Source organism: Nerophis lumbriciformis, linkage group LG17 (genome assembly GCF_033978685.3).
Source record: "Nerophis lumbriciformis linkage group LG17, RoL_Nlum_v2.1, whole genome shotgun sequence".
In the NCBI taxonomy this organism is placed as follows: Eukaryota; Metazoa; Chordata; class Actinopteri; order Syngnathiformes; family Syngnathidae; genus Nerophis; species Nerophis lumbriciformis.
The window spans coordinates 43,217,170-43,244,549 of NC_084564.2; the positions used below are offsets into that span (position 1 = coordinate 43,217,170).

Sequence of the window (27,380 nt, forward strand, 5' to 3'; positions counted from 1 at the left end):
AGTAACTTTACCAGTGGCAGTAGCTAAACGGAGATGGCGGTGCGTAACTGGCAACCTGGATACAACACACTGACGGACTTTCTAATTGGTCAAACGGTGAAGGGCGGGGCATCAAAATGAAAACAATAACACATTTTGAAATGAGCATATGAACTACTGTTATCAGTTATAGAGGTATTGGAAAAAAAAAAATGCCTTTTGACAAATCAGGGCCATTTAATGATGACTTGACATAAAATTATTATATATGGCATCTTTAAGTAACATTAAAACAATTGTTAAAAAAAACAATCTACCGTATTTTTCGGACTATAAGTGGCAGTTTTTTTCATAGTTTGGCCGGGGGTGCGACTTATACTCAGGAGCGACTTATGTGTGAAATGATGAACACATTATAATATTATTGATCTCATTCACGTAAGAGACTAGACGTATAAGATTTCATGGGATTTAGCGATTAGGAGTGACAGATTGTTTGGTAAACGTATAGCATGTTCTATATGTTATAGTTATTTGAATGACTCTTACCATAATATGTTACGTTAACATACCAGTTGGTTATTTATGCCTCATATAACGTACACTTATTCAGCCTGTTGTTCACTATGCCGGATAGTCGAACCTCGGATTCAGGAGGAACAGTGTGGTTTTCGTCCTGGTCGTGGAACTGTGGACCAGCTCTATACTCTCGGCAGGGTCCTTGAGGGTGCATGGGAGTTTGCCCAACCAGTCTACATGTGTTTTGTGGACTTGGAGAAGGCATTCGACCGTGTCCCTCGGGAAGTCCTGTGGGGAGTGCTCAGAGAGTACGGGGTATCGGACTGTCTGATTGTGGCAGTCCGCTCCCTGTATGATCAGTGCCAGAGCTTGGTCCGCATTGCCGGCAGTAAGTCGGACACGTTTCCAGTGAGGGTTGTACTCCGCCAAGGCTGCCCTTTGTCACCCATTCTGTTCATAACTTTTATGGACAGAATTTCTAGGCGCAGTCAAGGCGTTGAGGGGATCTGGTTTGGTGGCTACAGGATTAGGTCTCTGCTTTTTGCAGATGATGTGGTCCTGATGGCTTCATCTGGCCAGGATCTTCAGCTCTCACTGGATCGGTTCGCAGCCGAGTGTGAAGCGACTGGGATGAGAATCAGCACCTCCAAGTCCGAGTCCATGGTTCTCGCCCGGAAAAGGGTGGAGTGCCATCTCCAGGTTGGGGAGGAGATCTTGCCCCAAGTGGAGGAGTTCAAGTACCTCGGAGTCTTGTTCACGAGTGAGGGAAGAGTGGATCGTGAGATCGACAGGCGGATCGGTGCGGCGTCTTCAGTAATGCGGACGCTGTATCGATCCGTTGTGGTGAAGAAGGAGCTGAGCCGGAAGGCAAAGCTCTCAATTTACCGGTCGATCTACGTTCCCATCCTCACCTATGGTCATGAGCTTTGGGTTATGACCGAAAGGACAAGATCACGGGTACAAGCGGCCCAAATGAGTTTCCTCCGCCGGGTGGTGGGTCTCTCCCTTAGAGATAGGGTGAGAAGCTCTGTCATCCGGGAGGAGCTCAAAGTAAAGCCGCTGCTCCTCCACATCGAGAGGAGCCAGATGAGGTGGTTCGGGCATCTGGTCAGGATGCCACCCGAACGCCTCCCTAGGGAGGTGTTTAGGGCACGTCCGACCGGTAGGAGGCCGCGGGGAAGACCCAGGACACGTTGGGAAGACTATGTCTCCCGGCTGGCCTGGGAACGCCTCGGGGTCCCACAGGAAGAGCTGGACGAAGTGGCTGGGGAGAGGGAAGTCTGGGCTTCCCTGCTTAGGCTGCTGCCCCCGCGACCCGACCTCGGATAAGCGGAAGAAGATGGATGGATGGATGGATGTTCGCTATTCTTCATTTATTTTAAATTGCCTTTCAAATGTCTATTCTTGCTGTTGGCTTTTATCAAATACATTTCCCCCAAAAATGGGACTTATACTCCAGTGCGACTTATATATGTTTTTTTCCTTCTTTATTATGCATTTTCGGCCGGTGCGACTTATACTCCGAAAAATACGGTAACTATTTCGGGCACACAGAAGATATGTATTACATTTGCTACATTAAACTCAAAAGTGCAACCTTTGTAGTGTAATAATGTTCATTGTCATTTCTGTATTATTATTTATTTCCCTAACTGCTTCTTTGCTATCACTTTTACTATCATATTTGTACTTACCCTATTTGTTGATGTTGCTCTATTGTTGTTGTTATTGTTGTTGTCTCTCTGTCTAATCCCCCTCTTGTCCCCACAATTTCCCCCTCTGTCTTCCTTTTTGTTTCTCTTTCTATCCCCTCCTGCTCCGGCCCGGCTGCACCAAATGATAATATAAATACATTTAATAAAGTCAAATACAAAGAAGGCAACAAGAGAAGTATCCTACACTTCTATTTTGTAAAGTAAATGTGTACCGCAGATATGAGCATCTACATCTACTATATGATTTGCCTGAGAAGCTGGACAGGACAAAAAAATAAATGAATAAAAAGTGCAACATTTTAACTGCCCTGTGCATCATGGAAGTTGCACGAAAGGGAGGAGGCCACATTAATTGTGTAAGCCTTAAGTAAACAATTAGACAATACAGTACTACAAACCCCGTTTCCATATGAGTTGGGAAATTGTGTTAGATGTAAATATAAACGGAATACAATGATTTGCAAATCATTTTCAACCCATATTCCTACATATGTGTCGGATGTGTTAATGTCCTTGCGTATTACCTTAGATTGGTAGACAACTGATGTTTGTAAGCACCCCCCGTTGAGAGGGCAATCAGGTTTCTTTCGACAATTACATCCTTTGTTGGTTTTGGAGTCGCTCTGTCTGAGGGTTAACACATCCGACACATATGTAGGATTAACCGAGGGAGAATTCAAAACCAGATGGAACAATCACAAGGCTTCTTTCAGGAACAAAAACCTGCGAAATACCACAGAACTCAGCAAACACATTTGGGACCTCAAAGACAATAATGTTGAATATTCAATAACATGGCAAATTCTTGCATCCAGCACACCTTACAATAGTGGTAATAAAAGATGCAACCTATGCTTGAGAGAGAAACTGTTTATTATTTACCGTCCAGACCTGTCATCCCTCAACAAGCGCAGCGAAATTGTAACAACATGCCGCCATAGACGGAAACACCTCCTAGGTAACACATGAGCCAATCACCACGCCCCTAGGCCAGCCTGTACCCACCCACTCTGTGCCCTATATAAACCATGGTATGCGAATGCTCCCATTAAAATCTCCTGACGATTGAGGGTACCCCCCCTCATGAAACAGGCCTGTAGAGATGAAATAGTCGTGTGATTTTTTTTTCCCACACATACATATATATATATATATATATATATATATATGATATGAGTGTGTATGTTACTCATCAGTTACTCAGTACTTGAGTAGTTTTTTCACAACATACTTTTTACTTTTACTCAAGTAAATATTTGGGTGACTACTCCTTACTTTTACTTGAGTAATACATCTCTAAAGTAACAGTACTCTTACTTGAGTACAATTTCTGGCTACTCTACCCACCTCTGCAATAGGGATTATGAATTGAAAAGGCTGCTATCAAGCAGCCATAAGTGAATAAATAGTACATGTGTCCTAGTTCTAAGAGCACTTTCTGTTGTCGAGTGTGTCCGTTTCGTTACTCACGCGTCGACATCGGGCAGCAGGTCCAACTTGCTGGGGAAAATCTCGGACAAAAGGACTCGAGTGAAGCTCTTGCCCAGCGACTGCAGCTTTGATTCCAGGTGCTGCAGAAAGCAACAAGTTCAAATGTGGGCCAGAGCTTATTAGCTCACATCAAAACAGGATTATTGCGAAACCTTGAAACTTACTATGCACCAAACCAACACAAACACACTCAGGATGCTTCAAGCATTTTACTCTGGTGGAGATCGCAAAATAAATGAAGCTCAGGCTCGAGCAGATCGTCAGTCTGTTTGATCCATTCATGTTTTCCAAAGGTGGAAATAAGTCAGTGTTTAGTCTGCAAAAAGTGAAATCTAAGTAAGATGAAATATGTCAAATAAGGCTGATATTTGCTTATTTTCTGTCTGATAAGATCATTCTTCTCACTAAGCAGATTTTATGGTAGAGTGTTTTACTTGTTTTAAGTGTTTTGGTCCTAAATGATCTCGGTAAGATATTTGATGACCTATATTGAGTAAAACATGCTTGAAACTGGAATATCAAGTGTTGCAAAGCTGTGTCATCAACACTCACAAGTATAAAACTACTTTTTTAAAGTCCATCCATCTTCTTCCGCTTATCCGAGGTCGGGTCGCGGGGGCAGCAGCCTAAGCAGGGAAGCCCAGACTTCCCTCTCCCCAGCCACTTCGTCCAGCTCCTCCCGGGGAATCCCGAGGCGTTCCCAGGCCAGTCGGGAGACATAGTCTTCCCAACGTGTCCTGGGTCTTCCCCGTGGCCTCCTACCGGTCGGACGTGCCCTAAACACCTCCTTAGGGAGGCGCTCGGGTGGCATCCTGACCAGATGCCCGAACCACCTCATCTGGCTCCTCTCGATGTGGAGGAGCAGCGGCTTTACTTTGAGCTCCCCCCGGATGACAGAGCTTCTCACCCTATCTCTAAGGGAGAGCCCCGCCACCCGGCGGAGGAAACTCATTTCGGCCGCTTGTACCCGTGATCTTGTCCTTTCGGTCATAACCCAAAGATCATGACCATAGGTGAGGATGGGAACGTAGATCGACCGGTAAATTGAGAGCTTTGCCTTCCGGCTCAGCTCCTTCTTCACCACAACGGATCGATACAGCGTCCGCATTACTCAAGACGCCGCACCGATCCGCCTGTCGATCTCACGATCCACTCTTCCCTCACTCGTGAACAAGACTCCGAGGTACTTGAACTCCTCCACTTGGGGCAAGATCTCCTCCCCAACCCGGAGATGGCACTCCACCCTTTTCCGGGCGAGAACCATGGACTCGGACTTGGAGGTGCTGATTCTCATCCCAGTCGCTTCACACTCAGCTGCGAACCGATCCAGTGAGAGCTGAAGATCCTGGCCAGATGAAGCCATCAGGACCACATCATCTGCAAAAAGCAGAGACCTAATCCTGCAGCCACCAAACCGGATCCCCTCAACGCCTTGACTGCGCCTAGAAATTCTGTCCATAAAAGTTATGAACAGAATGGGTGACAAAGGGCAGCCTTGGCGGAGTCCAACCCTCACCGGAAACGTGTCCGACTTACTGCCGGCAATGCGAACCAAGCTCTGACACTGATCATACAGGGAGCGGACCGCCACAATCAGACAGTCCGAAACCCCATACTCTCTGAGCACTCCCCACAGGACTTCCCGAGGGACACGGTCGAATGCCTTCTCCAAGTCCACAAAGCACATGTAGACTGGTTGGGCAAACTCCCATGCACCCTCAAGGACCCTGCCGAGAGTATAGAGCTGGTCCACAGTTCCACGACCAGGACGAAAACCACACTGTTCCTCCTGAATCCGAGGTTCGACTATCCGGCGTAGCCTCCTCTCCAGTACACCTGAATAGACCTTACCGGGAAGGCTGAGGAGTGTGATCCCACGATAGTTAGAACACACCCTCCGGTTCCCCTTTTTAAAGAGAGGAACCACCACCCCGGTCTGCCAATCCAGAGGTACTGCCCCCCCTTTTTTAAAGTCATCATTTCTTATTTCAAGCATGAAAAAAGACAAAATCATGACTTTTGACACAATTGTGTCTCATAATTAAAACAGATGACAGCCAAATGGACTTTGCTGTTTTATTTCCAATGAAACAACAGAAAATAGGTACTCATATCATACTCCCGAAATTCAGCGCCTCTCCCGAAAACCTCCCGGGACAAATTTTCTCCCGAAAATCTCCCGAAATTCAGGCGGAGCTGGAGGCCACGCCCCCTCCAGCTCCATGCGGACCTGAGCGACGTGTTGACAGCCTGTTCTCACGTCCGCTTTCCCACAATATAAACAGCTAATGATGGAGGGCGAGTTCTTGGTTTCTTATGTGGGTTTATTGTTAGGCAGTTTCATTAACGTCCTCCCAGCGCGGTAACAACACACAACAACAGCAGTCAAGTTTTTGTCTACCTACCGTAAAGCAGTTCCTCTGCCGTAAACAGCAATGTTGTGACACTTTTAAACAGGACAATACTGCCATCTACTGTACATGCATATGTGACCCACCCATAATGTGTCACATTTTTGTGTTGATTTATTTATTTTATTTTGTGGTTTGAGTTCGTTTTTGGAGCTGTCATTACACATTTATCAGTATTCACATTGGTCAGTAGGGGGCAGTAGGGCGTTTCTTCCCAATTGAATGCTATCACCTGCAGACCGGAAGTGTCTTGTCATTCTGATGAGCGCGACCAGTCTGTGAACAATTGAAACGTCCTGTGTGCTTTTTCCTCCTGTATAACAGGCTAGTTTTGGTGAATCAACTCACTGAATAATATCCATGTGATCTTTATAAGTTTAAGTACACATTCTGATGGTGGAGCCTAACTCTAAAGTGTTTGTGAGTTGTAGTTTGTATTTGTGAATGAATCCAGTGCACAGCTGCAGTAATCAATACAAAAAGGCGACGTGAGTGCGCAATGTTTATATAGGAACTTCTGATCCTAATTCAGACTCCCAAATTAGAGCTCCCGTTTTCTTATTGATTTTATAAGTAGATGAGTGTTATGTGTGTGTAAATGTGTAAACAAATGAACACTGAAATTCAAGTATTTCTTTTATTTATTTATATATATATATATATATATATATATATATATATATATATATATATATATATATATATATATATATATGTATACATACATGTATATATATATATACATATATATATATATATATATAGCTAGAATTCACTGAAAGTCAAGTATTTCTTATATATATATATATATATGTTAACCATGCCCCCAACCTGTTTTCACTGCTGGACTCTAGAAAGAGGTTCCGCAACCTCCGTAGCAGAACCTCCAGGTTCTGTAACAGCTTCTTCCCTCAGGCCGTAAGACTCTTGAACGCATTAAAATAATCCCCTCAATTAATAATTAATAATAATAATTATTATTATTAATTGTTATTAATTATTATTAATTATTATTATTATTAATTAATTATTATTATTATTATTATTAATTATTGATAATAATTAATAATCCCCTCAATTCCCCCCAAAAATGGATTAAGTGGCTGGAATATAAAGACAATATAACATACATCCATAAACGTGGATGCATATGCAAAAGTTCAATATATTTATCTGTACAGTCATCTATTTATTTATATCTGCACCTTATTGCGCTTTTATCCTGCACTATCATGAGCTAATGGAACGACATTTCGTTCTTATCTGTACTGTAAAGTTCACATTTGAATGACAATAAAAAGGAAGTCTAAGTCTAAGTAACCCTGTGACTCTTCCATAGTCCGAGGACAGCACTTGTATCGTTTGGCTATTCAGGATTGCTACCAAGTTTGGTTTTAAGTAAGGCTGAAACGACGCGTCGACGTAGTCGACGTCATCGGTTACGTAAATACGTCGACGCCGTTTTTGTGCGTCGGCGCGTCGCATATTTACGTCACACTACTGTCATGGCGGAGCGCAAAGCAGACGATGCGAGCGAGGGGAAAAAAGTACGCCAAAAGTCGTCAAAAGTGTGGGAGTATTTCAATAAACGGCCTAATAATGTTGTTGTATGCACACTGTGTCGAGCGGAAATGGCCTATCATAGCAGCACAACGGCTATGAACGAACATTTGAAAAGAAAACCCCCGACAGCGTTCTTGCCATCACCATCAACAAGTCAATCGTCCGCGTGCGTATACGTTGTCATCATTACACAAAAACATGAATGTGTCATTTGTATCTGCGTTGTAAATTCATAAACTAAAGCACCGTTTCGCTCTGAGAGGCGCGTTTGGCGTGCCTGTTCAGTGTTTACAAAGACGCGCTCCTCTTTAACGCTGTGGAGAGGCGGCGGCGGCGAGCGAGCGGCGAGGCGGGGCGCGCCGGGAGCGACGCCGCAATCGTGCCCAGGTGCGCGATCCGCGCAGTTGGAAGAGAAAAGACTTTGTGTAAAATTAAAAGATTGTAAACCTGGCAAAGCCGTCTGGCGTTCAGTTTGTCGGTCCTGAAAGAACCCCACGGCACAAGACGTGTCACAAACGCTAACGTTAATTAGTTGTGCAAATACCTTTTACAACATTAACAGTTACATATACTATGTACAAACCAACAATTAACTTTCACTTTAATCATACTATCATTGTTGTGTTATTAAGCAAAATAAGCAATACTTTTACTTTTGTTGAAATGTTTACACTGTACACTTTTTTGTATTGGATGTTTAGCTTTATTTTTGCACATTTTAGCAAATAAGCAATACTTTTACTTTTGTTGAAATGTTTACACTTGTTACAGAATATTTCCGTTTTGCACTTTTTTGTATTGGATGTTTATCTTTATTTTTGCACATTTTAAAGCAAAATAAGCAATACTTTTACTTTTGAAATGCTTATACTATTGCAGAATATTAAGATTTGCACTGGATGTTTACTTTTATATTTGCACATTAAAAAGCAAATAAGCTACTTTTAATTTTGCTAAATGTTAAAAGTTTTAAATGTTTACATTGTTACAGAATATTTTGTCATGTTGTTGTCAATGTTGACTGAGTGGCCATACTTTTTTTTTTGTAAATAAAAGCCATGCCTTTTGAAAAAACTGGCCTACATTTATTTTTTCCTCTTCATTTTAAATTAAAAAAAAAAATCGGTAAAAGGAAAAATAATCTATAGATTAATCGAAAAAAAATAATCTATAGATTAACCGATTAATCGAAAAAAATAATCTATAGATTAATCGATAGAAAAATAATCGTTAGCTGCAGCCCTAGTTTTAAGTTTGTGTGTTCAACACCCAACTGCTCACGTGAGTGGATTATTTTATCCCGGAGGTTTTTATCAGATCATATTGCCACCTTAAAATGTTATCAGACACTCCATTTCTTAATCTGTGCAGATCAATACGGCAGAGTTGTTCTGTCCTTATAAATCCCTTTTCAATCTTACTGCCCATTTAATAAAAACATTCCCTCAGTGGTTGACAAAAAGCATAGAAAAGCTTCCACCATACGCCTATGAATGCAAACTAAGTGGATTTCTACTTCAGGATATCTAGTAGGCGTACATTCTACAGTAAATTGTCACAATCTGGATAGTTGCCTGCCAACCATGGCCTTGGCGTACCCCAACCATGAACACTGCAGATACCATCAAGCTCTGCAAAACTTGATGAAAGCTTAATTTAAATTGGGTGTATTGGAGCAGGCAGACATGGAAAACATGTAGGAAAGAGGTTTTACGGATCAGAGACCTACGTTAGGAACTACTGACCTGGATGATTGAAATGTACACATATATAATGCATTTTAGTATGTATATGCTCAGAATGTTGGGCTTTTTTTATATACGCCGGTTATTACCCATTATCACATGGACAATATTACAGTAATAACTGTCATGTCTGTGTGATCAGGTTTTATTTTTGGACTTTTTGTGCACTTTTGTTTTGTTTTGTCACCATAGTTACCCATTAGTTTCACCTGTCATGTCACGCACCTGTTTTGAGTCACGCACCTGTTGTTAATCATGTCCATAAGTATTTAAGTTCATTCATTTTCTGTTGTTCGTCCTGACGACCTCACACCACATTTATGCTCTGTCCATTTTTTCATGTCCATGTTCACGCTGCTCCTTTTTTGTCCATGCCAAGTAAGTGTTCTTTATTCAAGCCATAGTTTGCAAGTTTTGTTTAATTGTTCATAGTTTATTCTCCGCCACTGTGCGCGCCTTTTGTTTGATCCTTTTTTTGTATTTATAGTTAATAAATAAATCATGTACCTTAATTCCCGTCTCGCCCGTGCCAACTTTCCGTTGCATCCTGGAAAAGCACACACCCCGGACCCAGTCTTGACAAATAACTAGTATAGCTAGTAAAATTAACGGATTAAAGACAGTATTTTTGTACGGACATTGATTATTAATGGTTGTTATGATATTGAATTATTATATTTTTGTGGCGGGTTTCATTCTGTCTTTGAAATAATAATAATCATTATTTTTTTCAGGGTGAACATTTTAATTGGGACGTCATGTTCCTAAAATTGTCATGGTGAGAAATATTGCAAACTATGGCAAAGAAAACCTTAGGTCAGGGGTCGGCAACCCGCGGCTCCATCTTTGATCACTTTGATGCGGCTCAGCACCTTACTTGCTGAACCCCCCAATTTTCCCGTGAGATTTCCGGATTTCAGTGCCTCTCGCAGAATTCTCCCGGGATTAGTATTCACCGATTTACACCCTTACAACTATAATATGGGCGTGCCATGATGGTACAACATCTGGCGCTCTCTACAATCTGTATTAACAGCGTGCCAGCCCAACACTTGTTATACATTATACATTTTCTGCTTGCACACGAACGTGACAGCAAGGCATACTTGCTCAACAGCCACACTGACGGTGGCCATATAAAACAACTTTAACACTCTTACTAATAATGCGCCACACTTTGAACCAAAACCAAACAAGAATGACAAACACATTTCGGGAGAACATCTGCACCTTAACACAACATAAACACAACAGAACAAACACCCAGAATCCCATGCAGCCCTGACTCTTCCGGGCTACATTATACACCCCTGCTACCACCAAACCCCGCCCCCACCCCAACCCTGCTCCCTCACACATCAACCCCCCCTGTGCGTCGGTTGAGGTGGGCGGGGTTTGGTAGCGGGGGTGTATAATGTATCCCGGAAGAGTTAGGGCTGCATGGGATTCTGGGTATTTGTCCTGTTGTGTTTATGTTCTGGTACTGTGCAGATGTTCTCCCGAAATGTGTTTGTCATTCTTGTTTGGTGTGGGTTCTGTCATGACTTGGTCTTGGGTGTTAGCTTTTCCGGGATGCAACGGAAAGTTGGCTCGGGCGAGACGGGAATGTAAGTACATTTTTTATTTAAAGACTATAAATACAAAAAAAAGGATCAAACAAAAAGCGCGCACAGTGGCGGAGAATAAACTATGAAACCAAAAGACTATAGCAAAAAAATACAAATGAAAAGCACGCACAGTGGCGGAAACTATGAACAATTAAACAAAACATTAACTGTGGCTTGATAAACAAAAACTTACTTGGCATGGAAAAAGAGCAGCAAGGATCATAAGGGTGTGGAGAGTGTGCAGAAGCATATATGGGGAGGTCGTCAGAACGACAAACTGAAAAGAATGAACTTAAATACTATGGACATGATTAGTGAAAGCAGGTGCGTGACTCAAAACGTGAAACAGGTGCGTGACGTGACAGGTGAAAACTAATGGTTGCTATGGTTACAAAACAAAAGTGCACAAAAATTCCAAAAACCAAAACGAACATGACCAAAACAAAAACATGATCACACAGACATGACAGGTTCACAGTGTGGCGCATTATTAGTAAGAGTGTTATAGTTTTTCTTTTTATACCGCCACCGTCAGTGTAACCTGTGTGGTTGTTGACCAAGTATGCCTTGCTGTCACCTACGTGAGCAAGCGGAAACACCATACAACGTGTGGCTGATCAGGCACGCTGGTTGTAGTGGGCGCTACCGTATTTTCCGCACTATTAGCCGCACCTAAAAACCACAAATTTACTCAAAAGCTGACAGTGCGGCTTATAACCCGGTGCGCTTTATATATGGATTAATATTAAGATTCATTTTCATAAAGTTTCGGTCTCGCAACTACGGTAAACAGCCGCCATCTTTTTTCCCCGTAGAAGAGGAAGTGCTTCTTCTTCTACGCAAGCAACCGCCAAGGTAAGCACCCGCCCCCATAGAACAGGAAGCGCTTCTTCTTCTACTGTAAGCAACCACCCGCCCGCGTAGAAGAAGAAGAAGCGCGCGGATATTACGTTTCATTTCCTTTGTGTGTTTACATCTGTAAAGACCACAAAATGGCTCCTACTAAGCGACAGGTTTCCGGTTCATGAAAAGACGTAATCTCTCCATCCGCACACGGACTACTATTTCACAGCAACTGCCTAAAGACTTTCAAGAAAAGCTGGCTACTTTCCGTGCATATTGTAAAAACAAGATAGCTGAAAAAAAGATCCGGCCAGAGAACATTATCAACATGGACGAGGTTCCACTGACTTTTGATATTCCTGTGAACCGCACTGTGGATACAACGGGAGCACGTACGGTGAATATTCGCACCACAGGGAATGAGAAGTCATCCTTCACTGTGGTTCTAGCTTGCCATGCTAATGGCCAGAAACTTCCACCCATGGTGATATTCAAAAGGAAGACCTTGCCAAAAGAGACCTTTCCAGCCGGCGTCATCATAAAAGCTAACTCGAAGGGATGGATGGATGAAGAAAAGATGAGCGAGTGGTTAAGGGAAGTTTACGCGAGGAGGCCGGGTGGCTTTTTTCACGCAGCTCCGTCCATGTTGATATACGACTCCATGCGCGCCCACATCACGCTGGTTTTTAATATATTATTAAAGTTTGACTGACATATCTGACTGTTTTTTTGACATTCCTTTAGCGCAGTTAGATGCGGCTTATAGGTGGACAAAGTTTTGAAATATGCCATTCATTGAAGGCGCGGCTTATAACCCAGGGCGGCTTATGGTGCGGAAAATACGGTATATGTTGTACCATGACGCTGACAAGCGCCATTCATTTGGTACCCGCGTGCCGCACCAGCTTTCAAATTCCATATAAAGGTGTGGGCAGCGTGTCTGAGACCCCTGGTTTATACATGGCACAAAGCAAAAATAAAACTTTGCCTGCAGTGTAATTTCATTTAAGATTCCAAAAAAAATTTTGCGGCTCCCGTTGTTTTTCTATAATTTGCGAAATTGGTCAAAATGGCTATTTGACTGGTAAAGGTTGCCGACCCCTGCCTTAGGACAATACTGCAGAAACAAAACACGCAGACTCACCTCCATAACTTTTGGGCTTCCCTGACGCCCGAGCGTGCCCAAAATGAGGCCCCATCTCTGGGCTGAGCGAGCCTTGTCGATGGCCTCCAGCCTTAAGGCGCGCATGGCCTCGTGGTCGTAGTATTCCCTGGAGAAGACCTTACTATACGGGTCATACCTGACCAAGAAAATAAAACACATATTTACATCAACGTTAATAAACATGCAGTCTGGCCACGAATACAGTTCAAGTATCTTATTCCAAGGACTGAAATGCAGGACGAGATTAAATATCCAATCATGAGAACACATCAAGTATGACAGGAGCGTCAATGTGAGCCACTTCTGAGTGTCTAATCTGCTTTCCTTGGACACGGTGGCTTCATTTGAAATTAGAATCTTGTTTGTGGCAGAGACCTGAGAGCTGTGCAACTGTGCACACACCCAACATCATTTGACTTGGCATACCAGCGACAAGTTGTAAAAACCAAAAGGTTATTCTAAAGTGTTGTGTTTAACCCTTGTGTGATGTTCATATTGATGTTACTCAGCCAGCCTGATGGACCCCTTGCATTTTGTGGCTTTTAATGCCTCACAATCAAACACTTTGATGTTAAAAATACTGAACAGATGTTTATTGGCATAAGGTAAACATCTGTTCAGTATTTGAACATCAAAGTGTTTGACAAACGCTGGCTGAGTAACAACAATATGAACGTTGCACGGAAAATTTCTCTGCCAGTTTCTGCATCCCACAGGGATTCTTCTTTTGTGTTTCTGCACCTGCGGTTCCCACACAAGGTTGCAACATTGTTTGTCAATACTGTCTGCTCTCATTTTCTCGCACATTTCACCCTCTGATGTTCTGTGTACCTACTAGAGATGCGCGGATAGGCAATTATTTCATCCGCTACCGCATCAGAAAGTCATCAACCATCCGCCCGATCTAACATTTGATCAGAACCGCACCCGCCCGTTGTTATATATCTACCGTATTTTCCGCACCATAAGCCGCCCTGGGTTATAAGCCGCGCCTTCAATGAACGGCATATTTCAAAACTTTGTCCACCTATAAGCCGCCCCGTGTTATAAGCCGCATCTAACTGCGCTAAAGGAATGTCAAAAAAACAGTCAGATAGGTCAGTCAAACTTTAATAATATATTAAAAACTAGCGTGATGTGGGCGCGCATGGAGTCGTATATCAACATGGACGGAGCTGCGTGAAAAAAGCCACCCGGCCTCTTCGCGTAAACTTACCTTAACCACTCGCTCATCTTTTCTTCATCCATCCATCCCTTCGAGTTAGCTTTTATGATGACGCCGGCTGGAAAGGTCTCTTTTGGCAAGGTCTTCCTTTTGAATATCACCATGGGTGGAAGTTTCTGGCCATTAGCATGGCAAGCTAGAACCACAGTGAAGGATGACTTCTCATTCCCTGTGGTGCGAATATTCACCGTACGTGCTCCCGTTGTATCCACAGTGCGGTTCACAGGAATATCAAAAGTCAGTGGAACCTCGTCCATGTTGATAATGTTCTCTGGCCGGATCTTTTTTTCAGCTATCTTGTTTTTACAATATGCACGGAAAGTAGCCAGCTTTTCTTGAAAGTCTTTAGGCAGTTGCTGTGAAATAGTAGTCCGTGTGCGGATGGAGAGATTGCGTCTTTTCATGAACCGGAAACCTGTCGCTTAGTAGGAGCCATTTTGTGGTCTTTACAGATGTAAACACACAAAGGAAATGAAACGTAATATCCGCGCGCTTCTTCTTCTTCTACGCGGGCGGGTGGTTGCTTACAGTAGAAGAAAAAGCGCTTCCTGTTCTATGGGGGCGGGTGCTTACCTTGGCGGTTGCTTGCGTAGAAGAAGAAGCGCTTCCTGTTCTACCGGGAAAAAAGATGGCGGCTGTTTACCGTAGTTGCGAGACCGAAACTTTATGAAAATGAATCTTAATATTAATCCATATATAAAGCGCACCGGGTTAAAAGCCGCACTGTCAGCTTTTGGGTAAATTTGTGGTTTTTAGGTGCGGCTAATAGTGCGGAAAATACGGTAATAGAAATGTGTAGGGGGGGTGTATGGTGTGTGGTCATTAAATATGTATTCTGATATACAAACCCCGTTTCCATATGAGTTGGGAATTTGTGTAAGATGTAAATATAAACGGAATACAATGATTTGCAAATCATTTTCAACCCATATTCAGTTGAATATGCTACAAAGACAACATATTTGATGTTCAAACTGATAAACATTTATTTTTTTTTTGCAAATAATCATTAACTTTAGAATTTGATGGCAGCAACACGTGACAAAGAAGTTGGGAAAGGTGGCAATAAATACTGATAAAGTTGAGGAATGCTCATCAAACACTTATTTGGAACATCCCACAGGTGAACAGGCAAATTGGGAACAGGTGGGTGCCATGATTGGGTATAAAAGCAGGTTCCCAAAAAATGCTCAGTCATTCACAAGAAAGGACGGGGCGAGGGTCACCACTTTGTCAACAAATGCGTGAGCAAATTGTTGAACAGTTTAAGAAAAACCTTTCTCAACCAGCTATTGCAAGGAATTTAGGGATTTCACCATCTACGGTCCGTAATATCATCAAAGGGTTCAGAGAATCTGGAGAAATCACTGCACGTAAGCGGCTAAGCCCGTGACCTTCCATCCCTCAGGCTGTACTGCATCAACAAGCGACATCAGTGTGTAAAGGATATCACCACATGGGCTCAGGAACACTTCAGAAACCCACTGTCAGTAACTACAGTTGGTCGCTACATCTGTAAGTGCAAGTTAAAACTCTCCTATGCAAGGCGAAAACCGTTTATCAACAACACCCAGAAACGCCGTCGGCTTTGCTGGGCCTGAGCTCATCTAAGATGGACTGATACAAAGTGGAAAAGTGTTCTGTGGTCTGACGAGTCCACATTTCACATTGTTTTTGCAAACTGTGGACGTCGTGTCCTCCGGACCAAAGAGGAAAAGAACCCTCCGGATTGTTATAGGCGCAAAGTGTAAAAGGCAGCATGTGTGATGGTATGGGGGTGTATTAGTGCCCAAGACATGGGTAACTTACACATCTGTGAAGGCACCATTAATGCTGAAAGGTACATACAGCTTTTGGAGCAACATAGCAACGTTACCATGGACGCCCCTGCTTATTTCAGCAAGACAATGCCAAGCCGCGTGTTACATCAACGTGGCTTCATAGTAAAAGAGTGCGGGTACTAGACTGGCCTGCCTGTAGTCCAGACCTGTCTCCCATTGAAATTGTGTGGCGCATTATGAAGCCTAAAATAGCACAAGGGAGACCCCCGGACTGTTGAACAACTTAAGCTGTACATCAAGCAAGAATGGGAAAGAATTCCACCTGAGAAGCTTCAAAAATGTGTCTCCTCAGTTCCCAAACCTTTACTGAGTGTTGTTAAAAGGAAAGGCCATGTAACACAGTGGTGAACATGCCCTTTCCCAACTACTTTGGCACGTGTTGCAGCCATGAAATTCTAAGTTAATTATTATTTGCAAAAAAAAAAACAAGTTTATGAGTTTGAACATCAAATATGTTGTCTTTATAGCATATTCAACTGAATATGGGGTGGAAAAGATTTGCAAATCATTGTATTTGTTTATATTTACATCTAACACTATTTCCCAACTCATATGGAAACGGGGTTTGTATGTAATTGCCTATTTTCTGTCATCCATCCATCCAATTAAAAATAATAGTTACAAATCAATGTTGACAATGTTTCATTTGCCATACCTGTAGGCAGGAATATCGGGATTTGCAATCATGATCGACTCCAAGTGAAATCGTCCATCTCCCAGATAACTGCAAAAAAACACAAATATCACTTTTTAATAGTTGAAGAAATTAAGACAACGAATTGAAGAACAAATTTGGACTCGAATGTGCCCCCGTGGTGGACACCTGGTAATGAAAGACCAAAGATTTAGCAGGCCAAAGGACCGAGGCTCGGGTGGAGGATCGACCGAGCTCGGCTGTTCAGGATCATGACCCCCAAAGATCGGAGCATGCTGTTTACAGAGACTGCAAGCCCTTCAAATTAACCTTTGGCCTTCTACTGGGGATTTGTCAGACTCCAAGCGTAAGCAGACTTTACAAACCGTAAGAACACTGAAGCACGTCGCTATCTCAAAATATTAGGCAGTATTTATTGATATACAGGTAAAAGCCAGTAAATTAGAATATTTTGAAAAACTTGATTTATTTCAGTAATTGCATTCAAAAGGTGTAACTTGTACATTATATTTATTCATTGCACACAGACTGATGCATTCAAATGTTTATTTCATTTAATTTTGACGATTTGAAGTGGCAACAAATGAAAATCCAAAATTCCGTGTGTCACAAAATTAGAATATTACTTAAGGCTAATACAAAAAAGGGATTTTTAGAAATGTTGGCCAACTGAAAAGTATGAAAATGAAAAATATGAGCATGTACAATACTCAATACTTGGTTGGAGCTCCTTTTGCCTCAATTACTGCGTTAATGCGGCGTGGCATGGAGTCGATGAGTTTCTGGCACTGCTCAGGTGTTATGAGAGCCCAGGTTGCTCTGATAGTGGCCTTCAACTCTTCTGCGTTTTTGGGTCTGGCATTCTGCATCTTCCTTTTCACAATACCCCACAGATTTTCTATGGGGCTAAGGTCAGGGGAGTTGGCGGGCCAATTTAGAACAGAAATACCATGGTCCGTAAACCAGGCACGGGTAGATTTTGCGCTGTGTGCAGGCGCCAAGTCCTGTTGGAACTTGAAATCTCCATCTCCATAGAGCAGGTCAGCAGCAGGAAGCATGAAGTGCTCTAAAACTTGCTGGTAGACGGCTGCGTTGACCCTGGATCTCAGGAAACAGAGTGGACCGACACCAGCAGATGACATGGCACCCCAAACCATCACTGATGGTGGAAACTTTACACTAGACTTCAGGCAACGTAGATCCTGTGCCTCTCCTGTCTTCCTCCAGACTCTGGGACCTCGATTTCCAAAGGAAATGCAAAATTTGCATGGTTGGGTGATGGTTTGGGGTGCCATGTCATCTGCTGGTGTCGGTCCACTCTGTTTCCTGAGATCCAGGGTCAACGCAGCCAACTACCAGCAAGTTTTAGAGCACTTCATGCTTCCTGCTGCTGACCTGCTCTATGGAGATGGAGATTTCAAGTTCCAACAGGACATATGAACATGTAACAAAGCTACAGATACATAGTACAACTAGAGTAGTGCTTCCCAGTCTATCAGTATCCTACTCCTTCAAATATTTGCCATGTAGCCGCTTTACACATCTAACACACATCAACCAGTGACATTACAGCTCAGAAAATGCACTAATTAGTCACAGCAACACGTAGGAAGACCATCTCACATTTAGCGCGCAACATAAATGAAATATTTATGTTCAAACCAGGAGCAGTCAAGTGATCATTTTTGTAATCGGTAATTAAAATTTGCTTAAGAAAATACCAAAAATTGTGTTGTCAGAATGTCATCCAGGAAAGTTGTACCGGTATGTTAGATCCACTATGGACTGGACTCTCACACTATTATGCTAGATGTACTATGAACTGGACTCTCACACTATTATGTTAGATCCACTATGGACTGGACTCTCACACTATTATGTTAGATCCACTATGGACTGGACTCTTACTATTATGTTAGATCCACTATGGACTGGACTCTCACACTATTATGTTAGATCCACTATGGACTGGACTCTCTCACTATTATGCTAGATCCACTATGGACTGGACTCTCACTATTATGTTAGATCCACTATGGACTGGACTCTCTCACTATTATGTTAGATCCACTATGGACTGGACTCTCACACTATTATGTTAGATCCACTATGGACTGGACTCTCACACTATTATGTTAGATCCACTATGGACTGGACTCTCACACTATTATGTTAGATCCACTATGGACTGGACTCTCACACTATTATGTTAGATCCACTATGGACTGGACTCTTACACTATTATGTTAGATCCACTATGGACTGGACTCTCACACTATTATGTTAGATCCACTATGGACTGGACTGCACACAGACTGATGCATTCAAATGTTTATTTCATTGAATTTTGATGATTTGAAGTGGCAACAAATGAAAATCCAAAATTCCGTGTGTCACAAAATTAGAATATTACTTAAGGCTAATACAAAAAAGGGAGTTTTAGAAATGTTGGCCAACTGAAAAGTATGAAAATGAAAAATATGAGCATGTACAATACTCAATACTTGGTTGGAGCTCCTTTTGCCTCAATTACTGCGTTAATGCGGCGTGGCATGGAGTCGATGAGTTTCTGGCACTGCTCAGGTGTTATGAGAGCCCAGGTTGCTCTGATAGTGGCCTTCAACTCTTCTGCGTTTTTGGGTCTGGCATTCTGCATCTTCCTTTTCACAATACCCCACAGATTTTCTATGGGGCTAAGGTCAGGGGAGTTGGCGGGCCAATTTAGAACAGAAATACCATGGTCCGTAAACCAGGCACGGGTAGATTTTGCGCTGTGTGCAGGCGCCAAGTCCTGTTGGAACTTGAAATCTCCATCTCCATAGAGCAGGTCAGCAGCAGGAAGCATGAAGTGCTCTAAAACTTGCTGGTAGACGGCTGCGTTGACCCTGGATCTCAGGAAACAGAGTGGACCGACACCAGCAGATGACATGGCACCCCAAACCATCACTGATGGTGGAAACTTTACACTAGACTTCAGGCAACGTGGATCCTGTGCCTCTCCTGTCTTCCTCCAGACTCTGGGACCTCGATTTCCAAAGGAAATGCAAAATTTGCTTTCGTCAGAAAACATGACTTTGGACCACTCAGCAGCAGTCCAGCTGGTGTCGGTCCACTCTGTTTCCTGAGATCCAGGGTCAACCCAGCCGTCTACCAGCAAGTTTTAGAGCACTTCATGCTTCCTGCTGCTGACCTGCTCTATGGAGATGGAGATTTCAAGTTCCAACAGGACATATGAACATGTAACAAAGCTACAGATACATAGTACAACTAGAGTAGTGCTTCCCAGTCTATCAGTACCCTACTCCTTCAAATATTTGCCCTGAAGCCACTTTACACATCTAACACACATCAACCAGTGACATTACAGCTCAGAAAATGCACTAATTAGTCACAGCAACACGTAGGAAGACCATCTCACATTTAGCGCGCAACATAAATTAAATATTTATGTTCAAACCAGGGGCAGTCAAGTGATCATTTTTGTAATCAGTAGTTAAAATTTGCTTTAGAAAATACCAATATTTGTGTTGTCAGAATGTCATCCAGGAAAGTTGTACCGGTATGTTAGATCCACTATGGACTGGACTCTCACTATTATGTTAGATCCACTATGGACTGGACTCTCACTATTATGTTAGATCCACTATGGACTGGACTCTCACACTATTAACTAGATCCACTATGGACTGGACTCTCATTATTATGTTAGATCCACTATGGACTGGACTCTCACTATTATGCTAGATCCACTATGGACTGGACTCTCACACTATTATGTTAGATCCACTATGGACTGGACTCTCACTATTATGTTAGATCCACTATGGACTGGACTCTCACACTATTATGTTAGATCCACTATGGACTGGACTCTCACACTATTATGTTAGATCCACTATGGACTGGACTCTCACACTATTATGTTAGATCCACTATGGACTGGACTCTCACACTATTATGTTAGATCCACTATGGACTGGACTCTCACACTATTATGTTGGATCCACTATGGACTGGACTCTCACAATATTATGTTAGATCCACTATGGACTGGACTCTCACAATATTATGTTAGATCCACTATGGACTGGACTCTCACACTATTATGTTAGATCCACTATGGACTGAACTCTCACACTATTAACTAGATCCACTATGGACTGGACTCTCATTATTATGTTAGATCCACTATGGACTGGACTCTCACTATTATGCTAGATCCACTATGGACTGGACTCTCACACTATTATGTTAGATCCACTATGGACTGGACTCTCACTATTATGTTAGATCCACTATGGACTGGACTCTCACACTATTATGTTAGATCCACTATGGACTGGACTCTCACACTAGTTTGTTAGATCCACTATGAACTGGACTCTCACACTATTATGTTAAATCCACTATGGACTGGACTGTCACACTATTATGTTAGATCCACTATGGACTGGACTCTCACACTATTATGTTAAATCCGCTATGGACTGGACTCTCACACTATTATGTTAGATCCACTATGGACTGGACTCTCACACTATTATGTTAGATCCACTATGGACTGGACTCACACTATTATGTTAGATCCACTATGGACTGGACTCTCACTATTATGTTAGATCCACTATGGACTGGACTCTCACACTATTATGTTAGATCCACTATGGACTGGACTCTCACACTATTATGTTAGATCCACTATGGACTGGACTCTCACACTATTATGTTAGATCCACTATGGACTGGACTCTCACACTATTATGTTAGATCCACTATGGACTGGACTCTCACACTATTATGTTAGATCTACTGTCGACTGAACTCTCACACTATTATGTTAGATCCACTATGGACTGGACTCTCACACTATTATGTTAGATCTACTGTCGACTGAACTCTCACACTATTATGTTAGATCCACTATGGACTGGAATCTCACTATTATGTTAGATCCACTATGGACTGGACTCTCACTATTATGTTAGATCCACTATGGACTGGACTTTCACACTATTATGTTAGATCCACTATGGACTGGACTCTCACACTATTATGTTAGATCCACTATGGACTGGACTCTCACACTATTATGTTAGATCCACTATGGACTGGACTCTCACACTATTATGTTAGATCCACTATGGACTGGACTTTCACACTATTATGTTAGATCCACTATGGACTGGACTCTCACACTATTATGTTAGATCCACTATGGACTGGACTCTCACACTATTATGTTAGATCCACTATGGACTGGACTCTCACACTATTATGTTAGATCCACTATGGACTGGACTCTCCAAGGTTTCTCATTGTCATCCCATTGGGTTGAGATTTTCCTTGCCCTGATGTGGGATCTGAGCCCAGGATGTCGTTGTGACTTGTGCAGCCCTTTGAGACACTCGTGATTTAGGGCTATATAAGTAAACATTGATTGATTGATTGATTGATTGTTCACTTCTGTTAGCGACTTAGCACAGAAGCTAAATTATAGCTCCTCTCTGCTGCTTGCTGGGTGTGTCAAATATTTAACTACAACTCGGTTTAAAAGCGCCTCTGCCCTTAGCCTGTGTGGACTAAGCGACTGTAAAATAGCGGCTAGGTGCTGACAAGTCGTTTTAAAACTGAACAGCCAGTGGCTTTCACCGCAGAGAGCGAGTAGAAGCTCCATCTATGCGGCGCACAAGTATATAAAACTAACAATCATAAACAAAATGAACGGTCATAATGTTAATAACCTTCATCCATTAATGATAACAATATATATATATATATATCAATCAATCAATCAATCAATGTTTATTTATATAGCCCTAAATCACAAGTGTCTCAAAGGGCTGCACAAGCCACAACGACATCCTCGGTACAGAGCCCACATAAGGGCAAGGAAAAACTCACCCCAGTGGGACGTCGATGTGAATGACTATGAGAAACCTTGGAGAGGACCGCAGATGTGGGTAACCCCCCCCCCCCCCCTCTAGGGGAGACCGAATGCAATGGATGTCGAGTGGGTCTGACATAATATTGTGAGAGTCCAGTCCATAGTGGATCTAACATAATAGTGTGAGAGTCCAGTCCATAGTGGATCTAACATAATAGTGAGAGTCCAGTCCATAGTGGATCTAACATAATATTGTGAGAGTCCAGTCCATAGTGGATCCAACATAATAGTAAGAGTCCAGTCCATAGTGGATCTAACATAATAGTAAGAGTCCAGTCCATAGTGGATCTAACATAATATTGTGAGAGTCCAGTCCATAGTGGATCTAACATAATATTGTGAGAGTCCAGTCCATAGTGGATCCAACATAATAGTGTGAGAGTCCAGTCCATAGTGGATCTAACATAATAGTGTGAGAGTCCAGTCCATAGTGGATCTAACATAATAGTGTGAGAGTCCAGTCCATAGTGGATCTAACATAATAGTGTGAGAGTCCAGTCCATAGTGGATCTACCATAATAGTGTGAGAGTCCAGTCCATAGTGGATCCAACATAATAGTAAGAGTCCAGTCCATAGTGGATCTAACATAATAGTGTGAGAGTCCAGTCCATAGTGGATCTAACATAATAGTGTGAGAGTCCAGTCCATAGTGGATCTAACATAATAGTGTGAGAGTCCAGTCCATAGTGGATCTAACATAATAGTGTGAGAGTCCAGTCCATAGTGGATCTAACATAATATTGTGAGAGTCCAGTCCATAGTGGATCCAACATAATAGTGTGAGAGTCCAGTCCATAGTGGATCTAACATAATAGTGTGAGAGTCCAGTCCATAGTGGATCTAACATAATATTGTGAGAGTCCAGTCCATAGTGGATCCAACATAATAGTAAGAGTCCAGTCCATAGTGGATCTAACATAATATTGTGAGAGTCCAGTCCATAGTGGATCCAACATAATAGTAAGAGTCCAGTCCATAGTGGATCTAACATAATAGTGTGAGAGTCCAGTCCATAGTGGATCTAACATAATAGTGTGAGAGTCCAGTCCATAGTGGATCTAACATAATAGTGTGAGAGTCCAGTCCATAGTGGATCTAACATAATAGTGTGAGAGTCCAGTCCATAGTGGATCTAACATAATATTGTGAGAGTCCAGTCCATAGTGGATCCAACATAATAGTAAGAGTCCAGTCCATAGTGGATCTAACATAATAGTGAGAGTCCAGTCCATAGTGGATCTAACATAATAGTGTGGGAGTCCAGTCCATAGTGGATCTAACATAATAGTAAGAGTCCAGTCCATAGTGGGGCCAGCAGGACACCATCCCGAGCGGAGACGGGTTAGCAGCGCAGAGATGTTCCCAGCCGATGCACAGGCGAGCGGTCCACCCCGGGTCCCGACTCTGGACAGCCAGCACTTCATCCATGGCCACCAGACCTGTGCCCCCCCCTCCACAAGGAAGAGGGGAGCAGAGGAGAAAATAAAATAAACGGCAGATCAACTGGTCTAACAGGGGGGCTATTTAAAGGCTAGAGTATACAAATGAGTTTTAAGATGGGACTTAAATGCTTCTACTGAGGTAGCATCTCTAATTGTTACTGCTAGAACATTCCATAGTACTGGAGCCCCAATAGAAAACGCTCTATAGCCCGCAGACTTTTTTTGGGCTCTGGGAATCACTAATAAGCCGGAGGTCTTTGAACGCAGATTTCTTGCCGGGACATATGGTACAATGCAATCGACAAGATAGGACGGAGCTAGACCGTGTAGTATTTTATACGTAAGTAGTAAAACCTTAAAGTCGCATCTTAAGTGCACAGGAAGCCAGTGCAGGTGAGCCAGTATAGGCGTAATATGATCAAACTTTCTTGTTCTTGTCAAAAGTCTAGCAGCCGCATTTTGTACCAATTGTAGTCTTTTTATGCTAGACATAGGGAGACCCCAAAATAATACGTTACAGTAGTCGAGACGAGACGTAACGAACGCATGAATAATGATCTCAGCGTCGCTAGTGGATAAAATAGAACGAATTTTAGCGATATTACGGAGATGAAAGAAGGCCGTTTTAGTAACACTCTTAATGTGTGACTCAAAGGAGAGAGTTGGGTGGAAGATAATACCCAGATTCTTTACTGATTCGCCTTGTGTAATTGTTTGGTTGTCAAATGTTAAGGTGGTATTATTAAATAAATGTCAGTGTTTAGCAGGACCGATAATCAGCATTTCCGTTTTCTTGGCGTTGAGTTGCAAGAAGTTAGCGGACATCCATTGTTTAATTTCATTAAGACACGCCTCCAGCTGACTACAATCCGGCGTGTTGGTCAGCTTTAGGGGCATGTAGAGTTGGCTGTCATCAGCATAACAATGAAAGCTAACACCGTATTTGCGTATGATGTCACCTAGCGGCAGCATGTAAATACTAAAGAGTGCAGGGCCAAGAACCGAACCCTGAGGAACTCCGCACGTTACCTTAACATAGTCCGAGGTCACATTATTATGGGAGACGCATTGCATCCTGTCAGTAAGATGAGAGTTAAACCACGACAAAGCTAAGTCTGACATACCAATACGTGTTTTGATACGCTCTAATAAAATATTATGATGGACGCTATGGAAAGCAGCGCTAAGATCAAGAAGCAGCAACATAGATGACGCATCAGAATCCATCGTTAGCAGTAGATCATTAGACATTTTTGCGAGGGCTGTCTCCGTAGAGTGATTTGCCCTGAAACCGGATTGAAAAGGTTCACAGAGATTGTTAGACACTAGAGATGCGCGGTTTGCGGGCACAACCGCGGAGTCCGCGGATTATCCGCGGATCGGGCGGATGAAATTAAAAAAAAATTAGATTTTATCCGCGGGTCGGGTCGGGCGGTTGAAATAAAAAAAAATTAGATTTTAAATAGATACAGGCGGGTGGCAGTTAAACCAATTGGGAAATATATATACATAGTTAAATGTTGTTACCCACATACGAAAAACGAGCAGGCACCTGCAGCATATGCCACAACAGAAGAAGAAGAAAAAAAAGAGATGGACACTTTTACGGAGCGGAGAAGGGACGCCTCGCCGGGGTCCGGGACCGAGGCCCCTTCCCCCGAGAGGGCCCCACCGGGAGCCGTAGCTGAGGCGATCCGCGAGAAGGGCCCGACGCACGTCCAGGGTCACCACCGCGCCCACCGCACCGACACCCCGCCTCCGCCGCGGCCGGCGTCACGCGCAGCAGGTAAGCAGCTTACCTGCCCGCCACCCCTGTGGCCGGGGGCGCGTAACAGGGGTCACTCCGCGCGCAGTGCGCTCACGAAAGGGGTGGGGCTCACCCTGGTTGATATAGACAGCAGGACGGTGGCCATGGAAGTCGGAACCCGCTAAGGAGTGTGTAACAACCCACCTGCCGAATCAACTAGCCCTGAAAATGGATGGCGCTGGAGCGTCGGGCCCATATACCCGGCCGTCGCCGGCAGCGAGACGCGCTTGGAGGTGCGCTCAGCGCGGCTCCCATATGATTGCGCACTGGTGTGCGTCTGGGTCGTGACAGCGTGGCACGCAAATGTCTGTGCTGCGTTGGATCAGTCTCCTTTCTTTAACAGGCAAAAGCTTTATAACCTCACTAATGCCTTGCATCGTCTATATTAGATATATAACAACGGGCGGGTGCGGGCGGATGGCGGGCGGATGCAGTTCTGATCAAATGTTAGATCGGGTGGATTGCGGATGGTTGACGACTTTCTGATGCGGTTGCGGATGAAATAATTGCCTATCCGCGCATCTCTACAATACGTGTTTTGATACACTCTAATAAAATATTATGATCGACGGTATCGAAAGCAGCGCTAAGATGAAGAAGCAGCAACATAGATGACATCCATCGTTAGCAGTAGATCATTAGTCATTTTTGCGAGGGCTGTCTCCGTAGAGTGATTTGCCCTGAAACCGGATTGAAAAGGTTCACAGAGATTGTTAGACACTAGAGATGCGCGGTTTGCGGGCACAACCGCGGAGTCCGCGGATTATCCGCGGATCGGGCGGATGAAATTAAAAAAAATTTGATTTTATCCGCGGGTCGGGTCGGGCGGTTGAAATAAAAAAAAAATTAGATTTTAAATAGATTCAGGCAGGTGGCAGTTAAACCAATTGGGAAATATATATACATAGTTAAATGTTGTTACCCACATACGAAAAACGAGCAGGCACCTGCAGCATATGCCACAACAGAAGAAGAAAAAAAAAAGAGATGGACACTTTTACGGAGCGGAGAAGGGACGCCTCGCCGGGGTCCGGGACCGAGGCTCCTTTCCCCCGAGAGGGCCCCACCGGGAGCCGTAGCTGAGGCGATCCGCGAGAAGGGCCCGACGCACGTCCAGGGTCACCACCGCGCCCACCGCACCGACACCCCGCCTTGTCCGCCTTCGCCGCAGCCGGCGTCACGCGCAGCAGGTAAGCAGCTTACCTGCCCTCCACCACTGTTGCCGGGGGCACGTAACAGGGGTCACTCCGCGCGCAGTGCGCTCACGAAAGGGGTGGGGCTCACCCTGGTTGATATAGACAGCAGCTAGGACGGTGGCCATGGAAGTCGGAACCCGCTAAGGAGTGTGTAACAACCCACCTGCCGAATCAACTAGCCCTGAAAATGGATGGCGCTGGAGCGTCGGGCCCATATACCCGGCCGTCGCC

At 43.5% G+C, this 27,380-nt stretch overlaps 1 protein-coding gene across 1 annotated transcript in view; it reads right to left on the reverse strand.

Moving 5' to 3' along the window:
• Window positions 1-27,380, reverse strand: part of dph1 (diphthamide biosynthesis 1) — a 260,590-nt gene that overhangs the window by 52,701 nt on the left and 180,509 nt on the right. The window contains exons 8-10 of the mRNA XM_061973227.1: window positions 16,760-16,828; window positions 13,018-13,174; window positions 3,684-3,784 (exon numbers count right to left, since the gene is read on the reverse strand). Of these exons, the coding sequence (XP_061829211.1) occupies window positions 3,684-3,784; window positions 13,018-13,174; window positions 16,760-16,828 (327 nt within the window). The remainder of the gene's footprint in view (window positions 1-3,683; window positions 3,785-13,017; window positions 13,175-16,759; window positions 16,829-27,380) is intronic.